The sequence below is a fragment of the Oncorhynchus gorbuscha genome, unplaced genomic scaffold, assembly GCF_021184085.1.
Source record: "Oncorhynchus gorbuscha isolate QuinsamMale2020 ecotype Even-year unplaced genomic scaffold, OgorEven_v1.0 Un_scaffold_2037, whole genome shotgun sequence".
Lineage (NCBI taxonomy): Eukaryota > Metazoa > Chordata > Actinopteri > Salmoniformes > Salmonidae > Oncorhynchus > Oncorhynchus gorbuscha.
The window spans coordinates 72,884-94,943 of record NW_025746648.1 but is presented as its reverse complement, the minus strand read 5'-3'; the positions used below and the strand labels follow the sequence as shown (position 1 = coordinate 94,943).

The window sequence follows — 22,060 nt, the reverse complement described above, 5'->3', positions numbered from 1 at the left end:
TCACGTGGACTGGGACATGTTTCGTATTGCGTCAGATGGAAATATTGACGAATACGCTGATTCGGTGTGCGAGTTCATTAGAACGTGCGTCGAAGATGTCGTTCCCATAGCAACGATAAAAACATTCCCAAACCAGAAACCGTGGATTGATGGCAGCATTCGCATGAAACTGAAAGCGCGAACCACTGCTTTTAATCAGGGCAAGGTGTCTGGTAACATGTCCGAATATAAACAATGCAGCTATTCCCTCCGCAAGGCTATTAAACAAGCTAAGCGTCAGTACAGAGACAAAGTGGAATCTCAATTCAATGGCTCAGACACAAGAGGCATGTGGCAGGGTCTACAGTCAATCACGGACTACAAGAAGGAACCCAGCCCAGTCACGGACCAGGATGTCTTGCTCCCAGGCAGACTAAATAACTTTTTGCCCGCTTTGAGGACAATACAGTGCCCCTGACACGGCCTGCAACAAAAACATGCGGTCTCTCCTTCACTGCAGCCGAGGTGAGTAAGACATTTAAACGTGTTAACCCTCGCAAGGCTGCAGGCCCAGACTGCATCCCCAGCCGCGCCCTCAGAGCATGCGCAGACCAGCTGGCCGGTGTGTTTACGGACATATTCAATCAATCCCTATACCAGTCTGCTGTTCCACATGCTTCAAGAGGGCCACCATTGTTCCTGTTCCCAAGAAAGCTAAGGTAACTGAGCTAAACGACTACCGCCCGTAGCACTCACTTCCGTCATCATGAAGTGCTTTGAGAGACTAGTCAAGGACCATATCACCTCCACCCTACCTGACACCCTAGACCCACTCCAATTTGCTTACCGCCCAAATAGGTCCACAGACGATGCAATCTCAACCACACTGCACACTGCCCTAACCCACCTGGACAAAAAGGAATACCTATGTGAGAATGCTGTTCATCGACTACAGCTCGGCATTCAACACCATAGTACCCTCCAAGCTCGTCATCAAGCTCGAGACCCTGGGCCTCGACCCCGCCCTGTGCAACTGGGTACTGGACTTCCTGACGGGCCGCCCCCAGGTGGTGAGGGTAGGCAACAACATCTCCTCCCCGCTGATCCTCAACACAGGGGCCCCACAAGGGTGCGTTCTGAGCCCTCTCCTGTACTCCCTGTTCACCCACGACTGCGTGGCCACGCACGCCTCCAACTCAATCATCAAGTTTGCGGACGACACAAAAGTGGTAGGCTTGATTACCAACAACGACGAGACGGCCTACAGGGAGGAGGTGAGGGCCCTCGGAGTGTGGTGTCAGGAAAATAACCTCACACTCAACGTCAACAAAACTAAGGAGATGATTGTGGACTTCAGGAAACAGCAGAGGGAACTCCCCCCTATCCACATCGATGGAACAGTAGTGGAGAGGGTAGCTAGTGTTAAGTTCCTCGGCATACACATCACAGACAAACTGAATTGGTCCACTCACACTGACAGCGTTGTGAAGAAGGCGCAGCAGCGCCTATTCAACCTCAGGAGGCTGAAGAAATTCGGCTTGTCACCAAAAGCACTCACAAACTTCTACAGATGCACAATCGAGAGCATCCTGGCGGGCTGTATCACCGCCTGGTACGGCAACTGCCCCGCCCTCAACCGTAAGGCTCTCCAGAGGGTAGTAAGGACTGCACAACGCATCACCGGGGGCAAACTACCTGCCCTCCAGGACACCTACAACACCCGTTGTTACAGGAAGGCCATAAAGATCATCAAGGACATCAACCACCCGAACCACTGCCTGTTCACCCCGCTATCATCCAGAAGGCGAGGTCAGTACAGGTGCATCAAAGCTGGGACCGAGAGACTGAAAAACAGCTTCTATCTCAAGGCCATCAGACTGTTAAATAGCCACCACTAACATTGAGTGGCTGCTGCCAACACACTGTCATTGACACTGATCCAACTCCAGCCATTTTAATAATGGGAATTGATGGGAAATGATGTAAATATATCACTAGCCACTTTAAACAATGCTACCTTATATAATGTTACTTACCCTACATTATTCATCTCATATGCATACGTACATACTGTACTCTATATTATCTACTGTATCCTTATGTAATACATGTATCACTAGCCACTTTAACTATGCCACTTTGTTTACTTGTCTACATACTCATCTCATATGTATATACTGTACTCGATACCATCTACTGTATGCTGCTCTGTACCATCACTCATTCATATATCCTTATGTACATATTCCTTATCCCATTACACTGTGTATAAGACAGTAGTTTTGGAATTGTTAGTTAGATTACTTGTTGGTTATCACTGCATTGTCGGAACTAGAAGCACAAGCATTTCGCTACACTTGCATTAACATCTGCTAACCATGTGTATGTGACAAATAAAATTTGATTTGATTTGATTTGAACTGTAGGGGAAAGAAATGGTCTGACCTTAAACTGTAGGGGAGATAAATGGTCTGACCTTAAACTGTAGGGGAGATAAATGGTCTGACCTTAAACTGTAGGGGAGATAAATGGTCTGACCTTAAACTGAAGGGGAAAGAAATGGTCTGACCTTAAACTGTAGGGGAAAGAAATGGTCTGACCTTAAACTGAAAGGGAAAGAAATGGTCTGACCTTAAACTGAAAGGGAAAGAAATGGTCTGACCTTAAACTGAAGGGGGAAAGAAATGGTCTGACCTTAAACTGAAAGGGAAAGAAATGGTCTGACCTTAAACTGTAGGGGAAAGAAATGGTCTGACCTTAAACTGTAGGGGAGATAAATGGTCTGACCTTAAACTGAAGGGGAAAGAAATGGTCTGACCTTAAACTGTAGGGGAAAGAAATGGTCTGACCTTAAACTGAAAGGGAAAGAAATGGTCTGACCTTAAACTGTAGGGGAAAGAAATGGTCTGACCTTAAACTGAAAGGGAAAGAAATGGTCTGACCTTAAACTGAAAGGGAAAGAAATGGTCTGACCTTAAACTGAAAGGGAAAGAAATGGTCTGACCTTAAACTGAAATGGAAAGAAATGGTCTGACCTTAAACTGTAGGGGAAAGAAATGGTCTGACCTTAAACTGAAAGGGAAAGAAATGGTCTGACCTTAAACTGTAGGGGAAAGAAATGGTCTGACCTTAAACTAGGGGAAAGAAATGGTCTGAAACTGTAGGGGGAAAGAAATGGTCTGACCTTAAACTGAAAGGGAAAGAAATGGTCTGACCTTAAACTGTAGGGGAAAGAAATGGTCTGACCTTAAACTGTAGGGGAAAGAAATGGTCTGACCTTAAACTGTAGGGGAAAGAAATGGTCTGACCTTAAACTGAAAGGGAAAGAAATGGTCTGACCTTAAACTGTAGGAGAAAGAAATGGTCTGACCTTAAACTGTAGGGGAAGGAAATGGTCTGACCTTAAACTGTAGGAGAAAGAAATGGTCTGACCTTAAACTGAAGGGGAAGGAAATGGTCTGACCTTAAACTGTAGGAGAAAGAATAGCCACGCACAACCAGCAGGACAATCACTGACCATTTCAACGTCAAGTCTCGACTCTGAGTAGAGATATGACCATTTCAACCCCAAAGTAAGGTTTTATAATAACTACTTATATGTGGTTTTCTGAGTCAGTCATACCTAAGATCAGAATTGATCCGGTCCGTTTTATAAATGAGGCCCCTGATCTTTACTATCTGTACTGACCTGTAGAGACCGACAGAGGGCATCACAGAGAAACAAACCAATAATGTCTCCCTCATCCTGGAGTCAGAGTATACTGAAGTTGCCCCTAGAGACGCTGATCTGGGATCAGTTTGGCAATGAGGCCCTTAATCTACTTTCCAAGAGCAGTATCCCTTTAAGGTTAGGATTTGGGTAATCTCTCGTGAACAGACTACATAGACACCTGACCAAATTATGCAACATTTTAGTTCTGGGATAACTGAAGTAAGGTTTGGGGGAGGGAAACTGATCATAGATCTGTACCTAGGGGAAACTTAATCCCAGAGCAGCTAACGCAGACAAATAAGAACAAGAGCAGATTAATAAAATAAAAATATGTACCAAAACTTTTTCCCCTTCTGGTGACTGGATGAAACCGAACTCACTGACGACAAAGGCGAGTAGGTAGGTTGACATGAGGGGTGTGGGTTGGAAGCTGGTCCGAGTAACAGCCTGGCCGTTGACAGTGACATTGACTGAGGCTACAGGTGCAGAGAGTGATACAGGTTAGTGAGCGTAGCAGAGACAACACATTGGTTTCCCCAGCAACAGGAGTTCAGATCCCTACCGTGACAACATGTTGGTTTCCCCAGCAACAGGAGTTCAGATCCCTACCGTGACAACATATTGGTTTCCCCAGCAACAGGAGTTCAGATCCCTACCGTGAAAACACATTGGTTTCCCCAGCAACAGGAGATCAGATCCCTACCGTGACAACACGTTGGTTTCCCCAGCAACAGGAGTTCAGACCCCTACCGTGACAACATATTGGTTTCCCAGCAACAGGAGTTCAGACACCTACCGTGACAACACGTTGGTTTCCCCAGCAACAGGAGTTCAGATCCCTACCGTGACAACACGTTGGTTTCCCCAGCAACAGGAGTTCAGATCCCTACCGTGACAACATGTTGGTTTCCCCAGCAACAGGAGTTCAGATCCCTACCGTGACAACACGTTGGTTTCCCCAGCAACAGGAGTTCAGACACCTACCGTGAAAACACGTTGGTTTCCCCAGCAACAGGAGTTCAGATCCCTACCGTGACAACATGATAGTTTCCCCAGCAACAGGAGTTCAGATTCCTACCGTGACAACACGTTGGTTTCCCCAGCAACAGGAGTTCAGACACCTACTGTGAAAACACGTTGGTTTCCCCAGCAACAGGAGTTCAGATCCCTACCGTGACAACATGTTAGTTTCCCCAGCAACAGGAGTTCAGATTCCTACCGTGACAACACGTTGGTTTCCCCAGCAACAGGAGTTCAGATCCCTACCGTGACAACACGTTGGTTTCCCCAGCAACAGGAGTTCAGATCCCTACCGTGAAAACACGTTGGTTTCCCCAGCAACAGGAGTTCAGATCCCTACCGTGACAACACGTTGGTTTCCCCAGCAACAGGAGTTCAGATCCCTACCGTGACAACACGTTGGTTTCCCCAGCAACAGGAGTTCAGATCCCTACCGTGACAACACGTTGGTTTCCCCAGCAACAGGAGTTCAGATCCCTACCGTGACAACACGTTGGTTTCCCCAGCAACAGGAGTTCAGATCCCTACCGTGACAACATCAACACTCTGAGGTTCTACCATAGACTTATATAAGGTTGCAGAAGTTGGTATATAATCAATCGAGTACAGCAATGGATACGGCTATAAAGGAGATTTGTATGATTTATCTCATATCAGAGTGTAGCAGCTTACTCTGAAAATGTTCCCCCCCAAAAAATTAAATGCTAGTTTTTTCTTCACAGTTCTTGAGAGTTTGGCAGAACTTGTTCTCTCAGGCGCGCGAGAGGTCAATTTAAGCAGATTGTAGCATTAAACTCTCTAACTATAATTTAGGAAACAGATCACAGATCACAGATCCCATCCCCCTTGGACTTAGAAGCAGCCGTCAACACACATACATAGATTCATACCATTGGCCAGAGATCAGGGTTCCATGTTTACCTAGATTCATACCATTGGCCAGAGATCAGGGTACCATGCTTACCTAGATTCATACCATTGGCCAGAGATCAGGGTACCATGTTTACCTAGATTCATACCATTGGCCAGAGATCAGGGTACCATGCTTACCTAGATTCATACCATTGGCCAGAGATCAGGGTACCATGCTTACCTAGATGCATACCATTGGCCAGAGATCAGGGTACCATGCTTACCTAGATTCATACCATTGGCCAGAGATCAGGGTACCATGTTTACCTAGATTCATACCATTGGCCAGAGATCAGGGTACCATGCTTACCTAGATTCATGCCATTGGCCAGAATCAGGATTCCATGCTTACCTAGATTCATACCATTGGCCAGAATCAGGATTCCATGCTTACCTAGATTCATGCCATTGGCCAGAGATCAGGGTACCATGCTTACCTAGATTCATGCCATTGGCCAGAATCAGGATTCCATGCTTACCTAGATTCATGCCATTGGCCAGAGATCAGGGTACCATGTTTACCTAGATGCATGCCATTGGCCAGAATCAGGATACCATGTTTACCTAGATTCATGCCATTGGCCAGAATCAGGATTCCATGCTTACCTAGATGCATGCCATTGGCCAGAGCCAGGGTACCATGTTTACCTAGATTCATGCCATTGGCCAGAATCAGGATTCCATGCTTACCTAGATGCATACCATTGGCCAGAGATCAGGGTACCATGCTTACCTAGATTCATGCCATTGGCCAGAGATCAGGATTCCATGTTTACCTAGATAATGCCATTGGCCAGAAATCAGGGTTCCATGCTTACCTAGATTCATGCCATTGGCCAGGGTTCCATGCTTACCTAGATTCATGCCATTGGCCAGAGATCAGGGTTCCATGCTTACCTAGATTCATGCCATTGGCCAGAGATCAGGGTTCCATGCTTACCTAGATTCATGCCATTGGCCAGAGCCAGGGTTCCATGCTTACCTAGATTAATGCCATTGGACAGAGATCAGGGTTCCATGCTTACCTAGATTAATGCCATTGGCCAGAGATCAGGGTTCCATGCTTACCTAGATTCATGCCATTGGCCAGAGCCAGGGTTCCATGCTTACCTAGATTCATGCCATTGGACAGAGATCAGGGTACCATGTTTACCTAGATTCATGCCATTGGCCAGAGCCAGGGTTCCATGCTTACCTAGATGCATGCAATTGGCCAGAGCCAGGGTTCCATGCTTACCTAGATGCATGCCATTGGCCAGAGATCAGGGTTCCACGCTTACCTAGATTCATGCCATTGGCCAGAAATCAGGGTTCCATGCTTACCTAGATTCATGCCATTGGCCAGGGTTCCATGTTTACCTAGATTCATGCCATTGGCCAGAGATCAGGGTTCCACGCTTACCTAGATTCATGCCCTCTTTCTCTCCTTGCTGTATCCTCCCACTAGCTCTCCCTCTTTCTGTCTTTGCTGTTTCCTCCCACGAGCTCTCCCTCTTTCTGTATTTGCTCCTACCAGGTGACGTGGCGAGAATCTGTCTCCTCACCACGCGCTCTCACTACTGGTGTCCCCCAGGGCTCTGTTCTAGGCCCTCTCCTATTCTCGCTATACACCAAGTCACTTGGCTCTGTCATAACCTCACATGGTCTCTCCTATCATTGCTATGCAGACGACACACAATTAATCTTCTCCTTTCCCCTTCTGATGACCAGGTGGCGAATCGCATCTCTGCATGTCTGGCAGACATATCAGTGTGGATGACGGATCACCACCTCAAGCTGAACTTCGGCAAGACGGAGCTGCTCTTCCTCCCGGGAAGGACTGCCCGTTCCATGATCTCGCCATCACGGTTGACAACTCCATTGTGTCCTCCTCCCAGAGTGCTAAGAACCTTGGCGTGATCCTGGACAACACCCTGTCGTTCTCAACTAACATCAAGGCGGTGGCCCGTTCCTGTAGGTTCATGCTCTACAACATCCGCAGAGTACGACCCTGCCTCACACAGGAAGCGGCGCAGGTCCTAATCCAGGCACTTGTCATCTCCCGTCTGGATTACTGCAACTCGCTGTTGGCTGGGCTCCCTGCCTGTGCCATTAAACCCCTACAACTCATCCAGAACGCCGCAGCCCGTCTAGTGTTCAACCTTCCCAAGTTCTCTCACATCACCCCGCTCCTCCGCTCTCTCCACTGGCTTCCAGTTGAAGCTCGCATCCGCTACAAGACCATGGTGCTTGCCTACGGAGCTGTGAGGGGAACGGCACCTCAGTACCTCCAGGCTCTGATCAGGCCCTACACCCAAATAAGGGCACTACGTTCATCCACCTCTGGCCTGCTCGCCTCCCTACCACTGAGGAAGTACAGTTCCCGCTCAGCCCAGTCAAAACTGTTCGCTGCTCTGGCTCCCCAATGGTGGAACAAACTCCCTCACGACGCCAGGACAGCGGAGTCAATCACCACCTTCCGGAGACACCTGAAACCCCACCTCTTTAAGGAATACCTAGGATAGGATAAAGTAATCCTTCTCACCCCCCCCCCCCTTAAAATATTTAGATGCACTATTGTAAAGTGGCTGTTCCACTGGATGTCATAAGGTGAATGCACCAATTTGTAAATCGCTCTGGATAAGAGCGTCTGCTAAATGACGTAAATGTAAATGTAAAATGTAAATGCCATTGGCCAGAAATCAGGGTTCCATGCTTACCTAGATTCATGCCATTGGCCAGGGTTCCATGCTTACCGAGATTCATGCCATTGGCCAGAGATCAGGGTTCCACGCTTACCTAGATTCATGCCATTGGCCAGAGATCAGGGTTCCATGCTTACCTAGATTCATGCCATTGGCCAGAGCCAGGGTTCCATGCTTACCTAGATTAATGCCATTGGACAGAGATCAGGGTTCCATGCTTACCTAGATTAATGCCATTGGCCAGAGATCAGGGTTCCATGCTTACATAGATTCATGCCATTGGCCAGAGCCAGGGTTCCATGCTTACCTAGATTCATGCCATTGGACAGAGATCAGGGTACCATGTTTACCTAGATTCATGCCATTGGCCAGAGCCAGGGTTCCATGCTTACCTAGATGCATGCAATTGGCCAGAGCCAGGGTTCCATGCTTACCTAGATGCATGCCATTGGCCAGAGATCAGGGTTCCATGTTTACCTAGATTCATGCCATTGGCCAGAGCCACTGTTCCGTGTGCGTGGAGGAGGGTCATGTGGAACACGGCCTTCATGGCAGGTTCATCAAAGCAGGGGAAGGCTTTCCTGGCGTCCACAGGCTGCATCTGAGTGGTTGCTACAACTCTACCAACACACACAGCAACTGGTATTACTATAGTACTGAAGACTAAACTGTTACAGTTTAAACATGGTGACTGTAGGTGACACACAATCATACTGCATATTGTAGCTATTATCTATTATCTATTGTCTTTTATCTATTATCTATTATTGAAATATGTTGTGCTTGTTATTACTGCTGTACCACAAGACTGTTACAGTTAGACATAGTGACTCTGAGAGCAGGGTCAATACATTCATATTGTAGCTGCTGTCAGATAAGACTCTTATCAAATCAACTTTTATTGGTCACATGGTTCAACAGATGTTATTGCGAGTTTAGCGAAATGCTTGTGCAATTTTATTAGCAATTGAAGCGGTTTGAAGTTCACATTGAAAGGTACAGATACCGTGTGTCTTAGTTCAAGGACTATAAGTCTAAAGCTCTGACATATTGAACAGCTCCCATTGTATACAACAGGAGGCTGCTGAGAGGGGATGGCTCATCATAATGTCCGGAACGGAGCAAATGGAATGGCATCACACACCTGCTTGATGTATTTGTTACCGTTCCACCTATTCCGTTCCAGTCATTAGAACGAGCCTGTTCTCCCCAGTGAAGGTGCAACCAATGAATCAACACTCTGTATTACAGGGTTCAATTAATCATTGGATCAACGTCAACAAATGACTTCAAGTGATTAAAAGTCATTGACTCAAGTCCCTGTAAAGGCCAAAGTTCAGTTGAGTATGAAATATTACTTCATGTAAATGCACCTATTTCTTCCATCTTGTTCAGAGTTGATGTGTAACCTTGGTTTTTACCTGTCCATTGTGGTACAAGCAGTTCAATCAATTCCTCGACAAATTACACTGGTTCAATAAGATTAAATAACGCACTGGTTCAATAAGATTAAATAACACACTGGTTCAATAACATTAAATAATACACTGGTTCAATAACATTACATAATACACTGGTTCAATAACATTAAATAATACACTGGTTCAATAACATTACATAATACACTGGTTCAATAACATTACATAATACACTGGTTCAATAAGATTAAATAACACACTGGTTCAATAACATTAAATAATACACTGGTTCAATAACATTAAATAAAACACTGGTTCAATAACATTAAATAAAATGGCAGTGTCCAATGTACTGTAACTATTACAGTGAAAGAATACCATGCTATTGTTTGAGAAGAGTGCAGAGTTTTGAACATGAAAAGTTATTAATAAACTAATTAGGCACATTTGAAACAAACGGATCAGTATAAACCTTGCACATACACTGCTGCCATCTAGTGGCCAACATGTAAATTGCACCTGGGATGGAATAATACATTATGGCCTTTCTTTTGCATTTCAAAGATGATGGTACAAAAAATACAAAAGAACGGTTGGTTTTATCTTTGTATTATCTTCTACCAGATCTATTGTGTTATATTCTCCAACATTCCTTCCACATTTCCACAAACTTCAAAGTGTTTCCTTTCAAATGGTACCAATGATATGCTTCAGGGCCTGAGCTAAATGCAGTTACATTTGGGTATGTAATTTTAAGCAAAAATAGCAAGAAAAGGGCGGATCATTTTAAGGGCCTTTCTCAGGGACGCATCAGTGTGGCAGATTTATCACCTAATCGGTAAGCAAATTGGAGTGGGTCTCAGGTAGGGGGATTCAAACCATTGTAGCCAAATGGAGACATCTTAACCAGGTTTCTCAGGGACACATCGGCAGATTTATCACCTAATCGGCTCGGGGATTCAAACCATTGTAGCCAAATGGAGACATCTTAACAAGGGAAGCCTTAACCAGGTTTCTCAGGGACACATCGGCAGATTTATCACCTAATCGGCTCGGGGATTCAAACCATTGTAGCCAAATGGAGACATAATATAATATAATATAATAATAATAATAATAATAATAAGAGACATCTTAACAAGGGAAGCCTTAACCAGGTTTCTAAGTATCATTACAGATTCAGTGCAGGCAGTGTACAAGAAGCGTTTCACTTGAATGACATCCACTCTGACGGTTGGCAAGGTGCATGATGGGTTGAAAGAAATGTAGAACTTTCAATCAGTTCTAAAAAGCACAATGTCACGACTTCTTCCGAAGTCGGTTCCTCTCCTTGTTCGGGCGGTGTTCGGCGGTCGACGTCACCGGTCTTCTAGCCATCGCCGATCCATTTTTCATCTTCCATTTGTTTTGTCTTGTTTTCACACTCACCTGGTTTCAATTCCCTAATAACATGTTGTATATTTTCCCTCATGTCCGTGTCGGGAATGGTTTATTTTGTAAGTACTTGTGCTATGTGTTACGGGTTTTGTACCCATGTGTTATGTGTTACTGGTGCACTACAGGTTTTGTACCCATATGCTATGTGTTACTGGTTTTGTACCCATGTGTTATGTGTTACTGGTTATGTACCCATGTGTTATGTGTTACTGGTTTTGTACCCATGTGTTATGTGTTACTGGTTTTGTACCCATGTGTTATGTGTTACTGGTTATGTACCCATGTGTTATGTGTTACTGGTTTTGTACCCATGTGTTATGTGTTACTGGTGCGCTACAGGTTTTGTACCCATGTGTTATGTGTAACTGGTTTTGTACCCATGTGTTATGTGTTACTGGTTTTGTACCCATGTGTTATGTGTTACTGGTTTTGTACCCATGTGTTATGTGTTACTGGTGCTACAGGTTTTGTACCCATGTGTTATGTGTTACTGGTTTTGTACCCGTGTGTTATGTGTTACTGGTTTTGTACCCGTGTGTTATGTGTTACTGGTTTTGTACCCATGTGTTATGTGTTACTGGTTTTGTACCCATGTGCTATGTGTTACTGGTTTTGTACCCGTGTGTTATGTGTTACTGGTTTTGTACCCATGTGTTATGTGTTACTGGTTTTGTACCCATGTGTTATGTGTTACTGGTTTTGTACCCGTGTGTTATGTGTTACGGGTTTTGTACCCATGTGTTATGTGTTACTGGTTTTGTACCCATGTGTTATGTGTAACTGGTTTTGTACCCATGTGTTATATGTTACTGGTTTTGTACCCATGTGTTATGTGTTACTGGTTTTGTACCCATGTGTTATGTGTTACTGGTGCTACAGGTTTTGTACCCATGTGTTACTGGTGCTACAGGTTTTGTACCCATGTGTTATGTGTTACTGGTTATGTACCCATGTGTTATGTGTTACTGGTTTTGTACCCATGTGTTATATGTTACTGGTTTTGTACCCATGTGTTATATGTTACTGGTTTTGTACCCATGTGTTATATGTTACTGGTTTTGTACCCATGTGTTATGTGTTACTGGTTATGTACCCATGTGTTATGTGTTACTGGTTTTGTACCCATGTGTTATGTGTTACTGGTTATGTACCCATGTGTTATGTGTTACTGGTTTTGTACCCATGTGTTATGTGTTACTGGTGCTACAGGTTTTGTACCCATGTGTTATGTGTTACTGGTTATGTACCCATGTGTTATGTGTTACTGGTTATGTACCCATGTGTTATGTGTTACTGGTTTTGTACCCATGTGTTATATGTTACTGGTTATGTACCCATGTGTTATATGTTACTGGTTTTGTACCCATGTGTTATGTGTTACTGGTTATGTACCCATGTGTTATGTGTTACTGGTTTTGTACCCATGTGTTATATGTTACTGGTTATGTACCCATGTGTTATATGTTACTGGTTTTGTACCCATGTGTTATGTGTTACTGGTTATGTACCCATGTATTATGTGTTACTGGTGCACTACAGGTTTTGTACCCATGTGTTTGTTGTTTTATATGCCGTTAGTTGTATATATTAAACTGCTCTGGCTATTCACCAAGTTCTGCTCTCCTGCGTTTGACTTCCCTGCCACCAGTTACGCACCCCTTACACACCAATGATCTCCCAAATTCATTGTTTGACTTCAGACAAATTGAATAGGTTGTTCAAACAACCCAAAGCTTTACCAATCAATAACAGCAGTTCAGATGAACAACAGAAAACATATCAGTCATGTTTTCACAGTGTATTTTATGTATCATTACAGATTATGGCTGTGTCGGAGATTATGTCAATTAATAAGATGAATTGGAATGACATTCATTCTGATGGCTGTGCAAAAATATCAACCTGAAAGCCACGGCCCCAATCAGCCTCCAACTCTTCTAATAACAACCTGAAAGCCACGGCCCCAATCAGCCTCCAACTCTTCTAATAACAACCTGAAAGCCACAGCTCCAATCAGCCTCCAACTCTTCTAATAACAACCTGAAAGCCACAGCCCCAATCAGCCTCCAACTCTTCTAATAACAACCTGAAAGCCACGGCCCCAATCAGCCTCCAACTCTTCTAATAACAACCTGAAAGCCACAGCTCCAATCAGCCTCCAACTCTTCTAATAACAACCTGAAAGCCACAGCCCCAATCAGCCTCCAACTCTTCTAATAACAACCTGAAAGCCACGGCTCCAATCAGCCTCCAACTCTTCTAATAACAACCTGAAATCCACGGCTCCAATCAGCCTCCAACTCTTCTAATAACAACCTGAAAGCCACGGCCCCAATCAGCCTCCAACTCTTCTAATAACAACCTGAAAGCCACGGCCCCAATCAGCCTCCAACTCTTCTAATAACAACCTGAAAGCCACGGCCCCAATCAGCCTCCAACTCTTCTAATAACAACCTGAAAGCCACGGCCCCAATCAGCCTCCAACTCTTCTAATAACAACCTGAAAGCCACGGCCCCAATCAGCCTCCAACTCTTCTAATAACAACCTGAAAGCCACGGCCCCAATCAGCCTCCAACTCTTCTAATAACAACCTGAAAGCCACGGCCCCAATCAGCCTCCAACTCTTCTAATAACAACCTGAAAGCCACGGCCCCAATCAGCCTCCAACTCTTCTAATAACAACCTGAAAGCCACGGCCCCAATCAGCCTCCAACTCTTCTAATAACAACCTGAAATCCACGGCTCCAATCAGCCTCCAACTCTTCTAATAACAACCTGAAAGCCACGGCTCCAATCAGCCTCCAACTCTTCTAATAACAACCTGAAAGCCACGGCCCCAATCAGCCTCCAACTCTTCTAATAACAACCTGAAAGCCACAGCCCCAATCAGCCTCCAACTCTTCTAATAACAACCTGAAAGCCACAGCTCCAATCAGCCTCCAACTCTTCTAATAACAACCTGAAAGCCACAGCTCCAATCAGCCTCCAACTCTTCTAATAACAACCTGAAAGCCACAGCCCCAATCAGCCTCCAACTCTTCTAATAACAACCTGAAAGCCACGGCTCCAATCAGCCTCCAACTCTTCTAATAACAACCTGAAATCCACGGCTCCAATCAGCCTCCAACTCTTCTAATAACAACCTGAAAGCCACGGCCCCAATCAGCCTCCAACTCTTCTAATAACAACCTGAAAGCCACGGCCCCAATCAGCCTCCAACTCTTCTAATAACAACCTGAAAGCCACGGCCCCAATCAGCCTCCAACTCTTCTAATAACAACCTGAAAGCCACGGCCCCAATCAGCCTCCAACTCTTCTAATAACAACCTGAAAGCCACGGCCCCAATCAGCCTCCAACTCTTCTAATAACAACCTGAAAGCCACGGCCCCAATCAGCCTCCAACTCTTCTAATAACAACCTGAAAGCCACGGCTCCAATCAGCCTCCAACTCTTCTCTAATAACAACCTGAAAGCCACGGCTCCAATCAGCCTCCAACTCTTCTAATAACAACCTGAAAGCCACGGCCCCAATCAGCCTCCAACTCTTCTAATAACAACCTGAAAGCCACGGCCCCAATCAGCCTCCAACTCTTCTAATAACAACCTGAAAGCCACGGCCCCAATCAGCCTCCAACTCTTCTAATAACAACCTGAAAGCCACGGCTCCAATCAGCCTCCAACTCTTCTAATAACAACCTGAAAGCCACGGCTCCAATCAGCCTCCAACTCTTCTAATAACAACCTGAAATCCACGGCTCCAATCAGCCTCCAACTCTTCTAATAACAACCTGAAAGCCACGGCCCCAATCAGCCTCCAACTCTTCTAATAACAACCTGAAAGCCACGGCCCCAATCAGCCTCCAACTCTTCTAATAACAACCTGAAAGCCACGGCTCCAATCAGCCTCCAACTCTTCTAATAACAACCTGAAAGCCACGGCCCCAATCAGCCTCCAACTCTTCTAATAATCTGCCGCCACTGCACTACCCTGACACTATTCAATGTGGATACGCATGAGGTGATTAACGCAATTTAGAAGCTTCATTCAGTTAAACAAATGACATTGATCTGTCAAAGATGTTATTTGATTTCAGTCAAATTTAATAGAATAGGTTTATTTATTTTACCTTTATTTAACTTAAGTCAGATTTTTACCTCGGAGATTCGATCTTGCAACCAACTGTACAGTGTTAGGCAACATCTAACACTGTTTTTAAACATGAAAATGATGATTAATGTTTTGCTTACTTTCTCACCGGGGGACTGGTCCCCTCTGTATATTCACTCCTGTAGAAGCCTCCCAGGTCATCAGCCAGTTCTCCTATAAACTCTGTGTACAGCTCATACTGTCTCCCTGCCATCAGATTACTATTCAGCTGGATCACTAAGAACTGAGTAGGAACCTCCAGCCAGTTTTTCTTTATGGTGGGAGCAGTAGCTCCATCCCGGCTAATCAGGCTGAGCAGAGTCAGGTTCAGCTTGTTAGAGTGGATGAGGATCAGATCTGTGTCCTTCTTACACTGGAACACCACAGCTGACTGTCCTGTGAAGATGAAGAGGCCAGTAGAGGCGTTGACAACCAGTCGAGGCCAGAGGGTGATGTTGTAGGAGACAGGAGACAGGGAGTCAGGCAGTCTGTAGTGTTCCCAGGGAGTGGAGGGAGTAGTGGGGGGATTCACTGCCTCATGGATCTTGGCCTTCTCCTGGCTATAGACCACTGACAGGGCGATGATGGTGGCCACCACTCCAGTCCCCACGATCACACCAACTATCCCCAAAGTCTTGCTGATGAAGAACCCTTTCCCCATGTCTGTAACAGACTGATATCTGTCTATCTGAGGGTAGTGTAATGACTGACTGACAGATAGACAGAAAGGCAGAAAGAGAGAGGGGGGCCTAGATGGACCCAGAGGGGAATGTGCTTCTTATTTATGCACTCTGAGGAACTCCCACAATACGCCTGGTTAATAGTTGATCCCCCAGCCCGGGACAACCTGAGAGTTCCAATCAGCTGGGTTAATTAATAGTTGATCCCCCAGCCAACCTGAGAGTTCTAATCAATAGTCATAAAGATGTGTGGATAACAGATTGCTGACAAGCTGTTGTACTTTATCCTTCCTTCCTGTTTCTGGATGGAAGATCTTTCCCTGTATAAAGTGTTGAAATCTTTCCCTGTATAAAGTGGAAGGGGAACCGTCTCACCCTCCCTCCCTGGTGTTTCCTACGGGGCTGAAAGGGGAACCGCCCCTCCCTCCCTGGTGTTTCCTACGGGGCTGAAAGGGGAACCGCCCCTCCCTCCCTGGTGTTTCCTACAGGGCAGCAAGGTGAACCGCCCCTCCCTCCCTGGTGTTTCCTACGGGGCTGAAAGGGGAACCGCCCCTCCCTCCCTGGTGTTTCCTACAGGGCAGCAAGGGGAACTGCCCCTCCCTCCCTGGTGTTTCCTACGGGGCAGCAAGGGGAACCGCCCCTCCATCCCTGGTGTTTCCTACGGGGCTGAAAGGGGAACCACCCCTCCCTGGTGTTTCCTACAGGACAGCAAGGGGAACTGCCCCTCCCTCCCTGGTGTTTATAGAATATTCAGGATTTCATTGGATAACTGTCGATAGATCGTAATATAAACCAACCATTAGTCTTGAAATCTTTGGTTGTTTAGTACACGACATGTGAATCCTTGAAGAGGTGGGTGGGGCTTAAGAGGGTGGGAACGACGCTGAATGGGTGTAGACCAAGAAGAGCTTTCCAGTAGGTGTACCAAAATCATTCAAGAGCCATTTCCTCAAAAGTGAGTTTTCAAGTTTATCAACTTTCAAAGCAGAATTACTTTCTCATTGTTCCTCTGTAGTGTATGATATACCAGTAGTTCTGAATCTCTACTTTTATCGGATGTAAAAACACTATTTGCTTGCTACATCAGTCCAAATCGAGCTGGTCAGTCACAATAACAACTGCAACACGTTCTAAAAAATATATATATAATTGAATGAAAAGGAGTCATTTTCTATTTTGACCGTAGTTACTGAGATATTGTCCTTTTTTTATAGAAATCCAGTGCATCCTTCTGTAAAGAAGGAAACTGTGTCAGATTTCCAATAACCAACTGAAGGTAAAGAGCAGGAACATATTGTGGAGAAACTGAAGGTAAAGAGCAGGAACATATTGGAGAGAAACTGAAGGTAAAGAGCAGGAACACATTGGGGAGAAACTGAAGGTAAAGAGCAGGAACATATTGGGGAGAAACTGAAGGTAAAGAGCAGGAACATATTGTGGAGATTGGAAACTGAAGGTAAAGAGCAGGAACATATTGTGGAGAAACTGAAGGTAAAGAGCAGGAACATATTGTGGAGAAACTGAAGGTAAAGAGCAGGAACATATTGGGGAGAAACTGAAGGTAAAGAGCAGGAACATATTGTGGAGAAACTGAAGGTAAAGAGCAGGAACATATTGTGGAGATTGGAAACTGAAGGTAAAGAGCAGGAACATATTGTGGAGAAACTGAAGGTAAAGAGCAGGAACATATTGTGGAGAAACTGAAGGTAAAGAGCAGGAACATATTGTGGAGAGAAACTGAAGGTAAAGAGCAGGAACATATTGTGGAGATTGGAAACTGAAGGTAAAGAGCAGGAACATATTGTGGAGAAACTGAAGGTAAAGAGCAGGAACATATTGAAACTGTAAAGAGAGGAACTGGAGAAAAGGTAAAGAGCAGGAACATATTGTGGAGAAACTGAAGGTAAAGAGCAGGAACATATTGTGGAGATTGGAAACTGAAGGTAAAGAGCAGGAACATATTGTGGAGATTGGAAACTGAAGGTAAAGAGCAGGAACATATTGTGGAGAAACTGAAGGTAAAGAGCAGGAACATATTGGGGAGAAACTGAAGGTAAAGAGCAGGAACATATTGTGGAGAAACTGAAGGTAAAGAGCAGGAACATATTGGGGAGAAACTGAAGGTAAAGAGCAGGAACATATTGTGGAGATTGGAAACTGAAGGTAAAGAGCAGGAACATATTGTGGAGATTGGAAACTGAAGGTAAAGAGCAGGAACATATTGTGGAGAAACTGAAGGTAAAGAGCAGGAACATATTGGGGAGAAACTGAAGGTAAAGAGCAGGAACATATTGTGGACAATTGGAAACTGAAGGTAAAGAGCAGGAACATATTGAGGAGATTGGAAACTGAAGGTAAAGAGCAGGAACATATTGTGGAGATTGGAAACTGAAGGTAAAGAGCAGGAACATATTGTGGAGATTGGAAACTGAAGGTAAAGAGCAGGAACATATTGAGGAGATTGGAAACTGAAGGTAAAGAGCAGGAACATATTGTGGAGATTGGAAACTGAAGGTAAAGAGCAGGAACATATTGTGGAGATTGGAAACTGAAGGTAAAGAGCAGGAACATATTGTGGAGATTGGAAACTGAAGGTAAAGAGCAGGAACATATTGTGGAGAAACTGAAGGTAAAGAACAGGAACATATTGGGGAGAAACTGAAGGTAAAGAGCAGGAACATATTGTGGAGATTGGAAACTGAAGGTAAAGAGCAGGAACATATTGAGGAGATTGGAAACTGAAGGTAAAGAGCAGGAACATATTGTGGAGATTGGAAACTGAAGGTAAAGAGCAGGAACATATTGTGGAGATTGGAAACTGAAGGTAAAGAGCAGGAACATATTGAGGAGATTGGAAACTGAAGGTAAAGAGCAGGAACATATTGTGGAGATTGGAAACTGAAGGTAAAGAGCAGGAACATATTGTGGAGATTGGAAACTGAAGGTAAAGAGCAGGAACATATTGTGGAGATTGGAAACTGAAGGTAAAGAGCAGGAACGTATTGGAAACTGAAGGTAAAGAGCAGGAACATATTGTGGAGATTGGAAACTGAAGGTAAAGAGCAGGAACATATTGTGGAGAAACTGAAGGTAAAGAGCAGGAACATATTGTGGAGAAACTGAAGGTAAAGAGCAGGAACATATTGGGGAGAAACTGAAGGTAAAGAGCAGGAACATATTGTGGAGAAACTGAAGGTAAAGAGCAGGAACATATTGTGGAGAAACTGAAGGTAAAGAGCAGGAACACATTGGGGAGAAACTGAAGGTAAAGAGCAGGAACATATTGTGGAGAAACTGAAGGTAAAGAGCAGGAACATATTGTGGAGAAACTGAAGGTAAAGAGCAGGAACATATTGTGGAGATTGGAAACTGAAGGTAAAGAGCAGGAACATATTGGGGAGAAACTGAAGGTAAAGAGCAGGAACATATTGGAGAGAAACTGAAGGTAAAGAGCAGGAACATATTGTGGAGAAACTGAAGGTAAAGAGCAGGAACATATTGTGGAGAAACTGAAGGTAAAGAGCAGGAACATATTGGAGAGAAACTGAAGGTAAAGAGCAGGAACATATTGTGGAGAAACTGAAGGTAAAGAGCAGGAACATATTGTGGAGAAACTGAAGGTAAAGAGCAGGAACATATTGTGGAGAAACTGAAGGTAAAGAGCAGGAACATATTGTGGAGAAACTGAAGGTAAAGAGCAGGAACATATTGTGGAGATTGGAAACTGAAGGTAAAGAGCAGGAACATATTGTGGAGATTGGAAACTGAAGGTAAAGAGCAGGAACATATTGTGGAGATTGGAAACTGAAGGTAAAGAGCAGGAACACATTGGGGAGAAACTGAAGGTAAAGAGCAGGAACATATTGTGGAGATTGGAAACTGAAGGTAAAGAGCAGGAACGTATTGGAAACTGAAGGTAAAGAGCAGGAACACATTGGGGAGAAACTGAAGGTAAAGAGCAGGAACATATTGTGGAGAAACTGAAGGTAAAGAGCAGGAACATATTGTGGAGATTGGAAACTGAAGGTAAAGAGCAGGAACATATTGTGGAGATTGGAAACTGAAGGTAAAGAGCAGGAACACATTGGGGAGAAACTGAAGGTAAAGAGCAGGAACATATTGTGGAGATTGGAAACTGAAGGTAAAGAGCAGGAACATATTGTGGAGATTGGAAACTGAAGGTAAAGAGCAGGAACACATTGGGGAGAAACTGAAGGTAAAGAGCAGGAACATATTGGGGAGAAACTGAAGGTAAAGAGCAGGAACATATTGTGGAGAAACTGAAGGTAAAGAGCAGGAACATATTGTGGAGATTGGAAACTGAAGGTAAAGAGCAGGAACATATTGGGGAGAAACTGAAGGTAAAGAGCAGGAACATATTGTGGAGAAACTGAAGGTAAAGAGCAGGAACATATTGTGGAGAAACTGAAGGTAAAGAGCAGGAACATATTGTGGAGAAACTGAAGGTAAAGAGCAGGAACATATTGGAGAGAAACTGAAGGTAAAGAGCAGGAACATATTGTGGAGAAACTGAAGGTAAAGAGCAGGAACATATTGTGGAGAAACTGAAGGTAAAGAGCAGGAACATATTGTGGAGAAACTGAAGGTAAAGAGCAGGAACATATTGGAGAGATTGGAAACTGAAGGTAAAGAGCAGGAACATATTGTGGAGATTTGAAACTGAAGGTAAAGAGCAGGAACACATTGGGGAGAAACTGAAGGTAAAGAGCAGGAACATATTGTGGAGATTGGAAACTGAAGGTAAAGAGCAGGAACGTATTGGAAACTGAAGGTAAAGAGCAGGAACATATTGTGGAGAAACTGAAGGTAAAGAGCAGGAACATATTGTGGAGAAACTGAAGGTAAAGAGCAGGAACATATTGGAAACTGAAGGTAAAGAGCAGGAACATATTGGAAACTGAAGGTAAAGAGCAGGAACATATTGGAAACTGAAGGTAAAGAGCAGGAACATATTGTGGAGAAACTGAAGGTAAAGAGCAGGAACATATTGTGGAGAAACTGAAGGTAAAGAGCAGGAACATATTGTGGAGATTGGAAACTGAAGGTAAAGAGCAGGAACACATTGGGGAGAAACTGAAGGTAAAGAGCAGGAACATATTGTGGAGATTGGAAACTGAAGGTAAAGAGCAGGAACACATTGGGGAGAAACTGAAGGTAAAGAGCAGGAACATATTGTGGAGATTGGAAACTGAAGGTAAAGAGCAGGAACGTATTGGAAACTGAAGGTAAAGAGCAGGAACATATTGTGGAGATTGGAAACTGAAGGTAAAGAGCAGGAACATATTGGAGAGAAACTGAAGGTAAAGAGCAGGAACATATTGTGGAGATTGGAAACTGAAGGTAAAGAGCAGGAACATATTGGAGAGATTGGAAACTGAAGGTAAAGAGCAGGAACATATTGTGGAGATTGGAAACTGAAGGTAAAGAGCAGGAACGTATTGGAAACTGAAGGTAAAGAGCGGGAACATATTGGAGAGAAACTGAAGGTAAAGAGCAGGAACATATTGTGGAGATTGGAAACTGAAGGTAAAGAGCAGGAACATATTGTGGAGATTGGAAACTGAAGGTAACGAGCAGGAACATATTGGAGAGAAACTGAAGGTAAAGAGCAGGAACATATTGTGGAGATTGGAAACTGAAGGTAAAGAGCAGGAACATATTGTGGAGAAACTGAAGGTAAAGAGCAGGAACATATTGTGGAGAAACTGAAGGTAAAGAGCAGGAACATATTGTGGAGATTGGAAACTGAAGGTAAAGAGCAGGAACATATTGTGGAGAAACTGAAGGTAAAGAGCAGGAACATATTGGAGAGATTGGAAACTGAAGGTAAAGAGCAGGAACACATTGGGGAGAAACTGAAGGTAAAGAGCAGGAACATATTGTGGAGAAACTGAAGGTAAAGAGCAGGAACATATTGGAGAGATTGGAAACTGAAGGTAAAGAGCAGGAACACATTGGGGAGAAACTGAAGGTAAAGAGCAGGAACATATTGGGGAGAAACTGAAGGTAAAGAGCAGGAACATATTGGAGAGAAACTGAAGGTAAAGA

General features: G+C 44.3%; 1 protein-coding gene across 1 annotated transcript; it reads right to left on the bottom strand.

Moving 5' to 3' along the window:
• Positions 1-4,027: 4,027 nt before the first annotated feature.
• On the bottom strand, positions 4,028-16,097 carry LOC124024849 (aminopeptidase Ey-like; the record flags this gene model as incomplete). The annotated part of the gene is made up of 3 exons (XM_046338615.1): positions 15,413-16,097; positions 8,785-8,927; positions 4,028-4,167 (listed from the first exon to the last, which is right to left on the bottom strand). Coding segments are annotated over exons 1-3 (843 nt in total), but the record flags the coding sequence as incomplete, so codon positions are not given.
• Positions 16,098-22,060: the final 5,963 nt, after the last annotated feature.